At 38.5% G+C, this 4,724-nt stretch overlaps 1 protein-coding gene across 1 annotated transcript; it reads left to right on the forward strand.

The window, feature by feature from the left end:
* Window positions 1–527: 527 nt before the first annotated feature.
* LOC127903383 (uncharacterized) lies at window positions 528–3,528 on the forward strand (the record flags this gene model as incomplete). Its single annotated transcript, XM_052443895.1, has 5 exons — window positions 528–611; window positions 1,338–1,533; window positions 1,735–2,091; window positions 2,338–2,570; window positions 2,991–3,528. Coding segments are annotated over 5 exons (1,059 nt in total), but the record flags the coding sequence as incomplete, so codon positions are not given.
* Window positions 3,529–4,724: the final 1,196 nt, after the last annotated feature.

A 4,724-nucleotide genomic window follows, 5' to 3' on the forward strand; every position in this document is an offset into this window, starting at 1 on the left:
CCAAACAACCTCACAGTGCAGATGATGGAATTGTTGATGTGGATTTAATTGAAGCATTAGTTGATGATACTTTTGTTTCAAACCTTAGTGATGATCCTTTACAAACATGTTTAACTCACTTTGGTTTGGATTTTGATATTGACAGATCGGTCGATGAGGTCAACGCCCTACTTGACTCAGCACCATCCATGGACACTAATAAATGGAAGTCAAGAGTTGAACAACTAGCACTATCAGAGAAGAAACTCATCTCATCATCAGAATCACCACCGAAACTCGAGCTCAAACCATTGCCCAACACATTGGAATATGCATTTTTTGGAGAAGAAAGTACTCTGCCGGTAATCATTTCATCATCCCTAAATGACGAACAAAAAGGTAAGTTGTTGGATGTTTTAAAAGAGAATAAAGGGGCATTAGGATGGACCATAGCAGACATCAAAGGTATAAACCCAGTAGACTGCATGCATTACATTCACCTTGATGAAAATGCTAAATCTACTAGGGAAATGCAACGTCGGTTAAATCCTAATATGAAAGAAGTTGTTAGAACAGAAGTCCTTAAGCTATTAGATGCTGGTATCATTTACCCCATTTCTGATAGTTCATGGGTTAGTCCTGTACAAGTTGTCCCCAAAAAGTCAGGAGTCACAGTAGTTACCAATGCTGATAATGAATTGATACCCACTAGAGTAACTACAGGATGGCGTGTATGCATTGATTATAGAAAGTTGAATTCTGTCACACGTAAAGACCATTTTCCTTTACCATTTATTGATCAAATGCTTGATAGATTAGCAGGCCATGAATTTTATTGCTTTCTAGATGGCTACTCAGGATATAATCAGATTCCCATAGCACCAAAAGATCAAGAGAAAACTACTTTCACTTGCCCTTTTGGCACATTTGCATATAGGAGAATGCCATTTGGATTATGTAATGCACCTGCTACATTTCAACGATGCATGCTAAGCATTTTTTCTGATATGGTTGAACGATTTCTTGAAGTCTTTATGGATGATTTTTCTGTCTTTGGTGACTCGTTTGATCAATGTTTACATCATCTAACACTAGTTCTGCAGAGATGTGTCGAGAAGAACTTGGTCTTAAATTGGGAGAAATGCCATTTTATGGTAAAACAAGGTATTGTTCTCGGTCACATCATTTCGAGCAAAGGTATTGAGGTTGACAAAGCCAAGGTGGATCTCATTTCTAATCTTCCTCCACCCAAAACAGTCAGAGAAGTAAGATCTTTCCTTGGGCATGCTGGGTTCTATAGACGTTTCATTAAAGATTTTAGCAAAGCTTCTAGACCCTTATGCAATTTACTTGCTAAGGATGTACCTTTTGTCTTTGATGATTCATGTCTTGTTGCGTTTGAAAAATTAAAGCATTTGTTGACATCATCACCCATCATTCAGTCCCCGAACTGGAGTTTACCATTTGAACTCATGTGTGATGCATCTGATTATGCAGTAGGAGCAGTATTAGGACAAAGAGTTGATCGAATTCCCCACGTTATTTACTATGCTAGTATGACATTGAATGATGCACAGTTGAACTATTCAACTACTGAAAAAGAAATGCTAGCAGTAGTGTTTGCATTAGAGAAATTTCGATCTTATCTCATTGGTTGTAAAATAATCGTGTTCACAGATCATGCTGCTCTTAAATATCTTCTCACAAAGAAAGATGCAAAAGCTAGACTAATTCGTTGGGTGTTACTTTTGCAGGAATTTGACTTGGAATTCAAAGATAAAAAAGGGACAGAAAATGTTGTGGCGGACCACCTCTCTCGTCTCCATCTTGACACAATTACAGAGCCATTAATATTGAATGAGTCATTTCCAGATGAACAATTAATGAGTGTGGAAGTATTACCTTGGTATGCTGATATAGTTAATTATCTTGTTACAGGTAAACTTCCAGAGCATTGGACCAAGCAAGACAAGGCTAAATTCTTTGCAGAGATAAAGAATTTCTTTTGGGATGACCCGTATTTGTTCAAGTATTGTGCAGACCAAATTGTTAGACGATGTGTCCCAGAAAATGAAATTCAGAATATCCTTTCATTCTGCCATGAACAAGCTTGTGGAGGCCATTTCAGCGCTAAGAAAACAGCGACTAAAGTTTTACAATGTGGTTTCTATTGGCCAACTATATTTCGAGACGCTTACACTTTCTGTTCTTCATGTGATAGGTGTCAACGAATGGGGAGCATTACGCGAAGGAATATGATGCCACTAAATCCAATTTTAGTGGTTGAGATTTTTGACGTATGGGGTATTGACTTCATGGGACCCTTTCCCCCTTCTTTTGGCCATCAATACATATTGGTTGCTGTTGACTACGTATCAAAATGGGTAGAAGCAATTCCATGTAGGACCAATGATCACAAGGTGGTGATAGGATTTTTGAAAGGCAACATTGTCTCGCGCTTTGGATTCCCTCGAGCAATAATCAGTGATGGTGGTGCCCACTTTTGTAACAAAGCATTCAAAGCTCTTTTGACAAAGTATTCAATCACACACAAAGTGGCGACCCCGTATCATCCGCAAACCAGTGGCCAAGTTGAGATCTCCAATCGAGAAATAAAGCACATATTAGAAAAGACGGTGAGGCCGGACAGAAAAGATTGGTCATTAAGACTTGATGATGCCTTATGGGCATATAGAACGGCTTTCAAGACCCCGATTGGGATGTCACCCTATAGGCTAGTGTATGGAAAAGCTTGCCACCTACTTGTGGAACTCAAGCATCGTGCATATTGGGCCATCAAGAAATTCAATTTTGACATGCAGCAAGCCAGCTCAGAAAGAAGATTACAGCTGGCAGAACTTGAAGAAATTCGCAATGATGCATACGAAAATGCCAAGATTTACAAGCAACGAATGAAAGTCTTCCATGATAAGCAAATTATGAGAAAATCGTTCACTCCAGGTCAGAAAGTGCTTTTGTTCAATTCTCGCTTGCACCTATTCCCAGGTAAGTTACGCTCTCGTTGGTCTGGTCCCTTTATTGTTCATACTGTTTTTCCACATGGGGCAATTGAAATTAAGGACCCAAAGAACGATGTCACGTTTAAAGTTAATGGTCAAAGATTAAAGCCATATCTAGAATACCAACCACGTGGAGAAGACACCGAAATAAATTTGAGTGACCCACCAGATTTAAATTGATTTTTTTTCTTTCTTTTCGTTGATTTGATTTTTCTTTCTTTCTTTTTATTATTATTCTTTTGCTAATTGAAATTGTTTTTGCATAAGTGTGTTTATTTTACCATTAAGTTTTCTCTTATCATTTTTAATCATGAGTCTCATACTTAGACCGTTCCTCCTGAACATTCTTAAACCACTTCAACGTGTCAAAACTCATCTCAAAAGGCAGATTCAATTTTGTAAAACACAACGCATTTGGGCTCTACAACCACCAGAGTTAGTAGCCTATGTTGAGGGTTTAGAACGCCAACTCAGAGACATTGAGAGAAGTGTTTACGACATCCAGTTGGAGCTTGAGGTAAATTCAATAAGAGGACGATTTTAATTTTCTTTGTGTGTTTTAATTTGTTTTTCTATTTGTGTTCTTTAGTTTGTTACCCCGGTGAAGTGGCGGATAACGGTACTCCGTGACAATCAAGTCGGTTACTTCAGTTTCCCATAATAACTGATATTCTGAGGCGAAGGTATGGACAGAAACGAGATTCTAGCGAAACTTCACAAGCAATTCCCTTCACTTCCTCAGAATGCCTTCCTTACAATCTATAAAGCTCGGTCCGAACGCATGCGATTACTCATGAGGAATAACATACCTGCTGACATCCGTTGGTTAATCGAGGCTAAAGTACGATCGGCAAGTGAGTTACCTCCAAAATTTATTGCATACATGCCTGGTTGTGGTAAAGGAAATTATGCAAGAAAACGACGAGCTCGAAGAATTTCTGTTGCTTGTCATAAGTGTGCCAGAATGAGTTGCAATAAAAACCCATGTTCTTTAGGAATGATGTCTGATAACAGGGAAGATAAGATTCAATTCATTAGGGATGGCTTGAATAAGGAGTCATTGGATGATATCCTTTTGTCTCTTGAAACGCATCCCAGTGGATATGTGCAAGGAGCGATTCTCCAGTTATGGCCATTATTCCAGAAAGAATATGCACGATATAGTCTCGGGAATCTGACTATAAACGACCCTGTTTGCCAGTTTATAAGAAAACTGGATAGGAAGCCTATCCTCGACCCATAGAGGGCGTTCAAGCCGTTTCTGGACGTAAAACCAGAGGAAGATGTGAGCCACAGTCGCAACTACCTGTAAATATCCTTTTACTTTATTGTTATTTTATTTCACTATTGTCTTATTGTTTGCATTATTGTCTTTAATAATTTTATTACTGTTTGCTTTTTCCTTTTTACTGTTTTCTTTTTGACTTGCGAGCCACGTGCTTTACGCGTTATTTGACACTGACATATTACCTCATACACAACCATGACCCACTATCACCGAGACTCTTAAATGTGATTTCTTTTTTGTCAAGCACTTACAAATTGTTTTTGAGAAGTATCACAATGTCAGCTACTCCCAATAGACAATTCAAGAACATTTGTGTGCTTTCTGGATTTACATATGGCAAACATAAAGAGTTCGTTGAGGCAGCCATAGATCTTGGTCGAAGCATAGCAACGAGAAAATTACACTTGGTGTATGGAGGAGGTAACCGAGGGTTATCA

This window comes from Citrus sinensis, chromosome 1 (assembly GCF_022201045.2).
Source record: "Citrus sinensis cultivar Valencia sweet orange chromosome 1, DVS_A1.0, whole genome shotgun sequence".
NCBI lineage: Eukaryota > Viridiplantae > Streptophyta > Magnoliopsida > Sapindales > Rutaceae > Citrus > Citrus sinensis.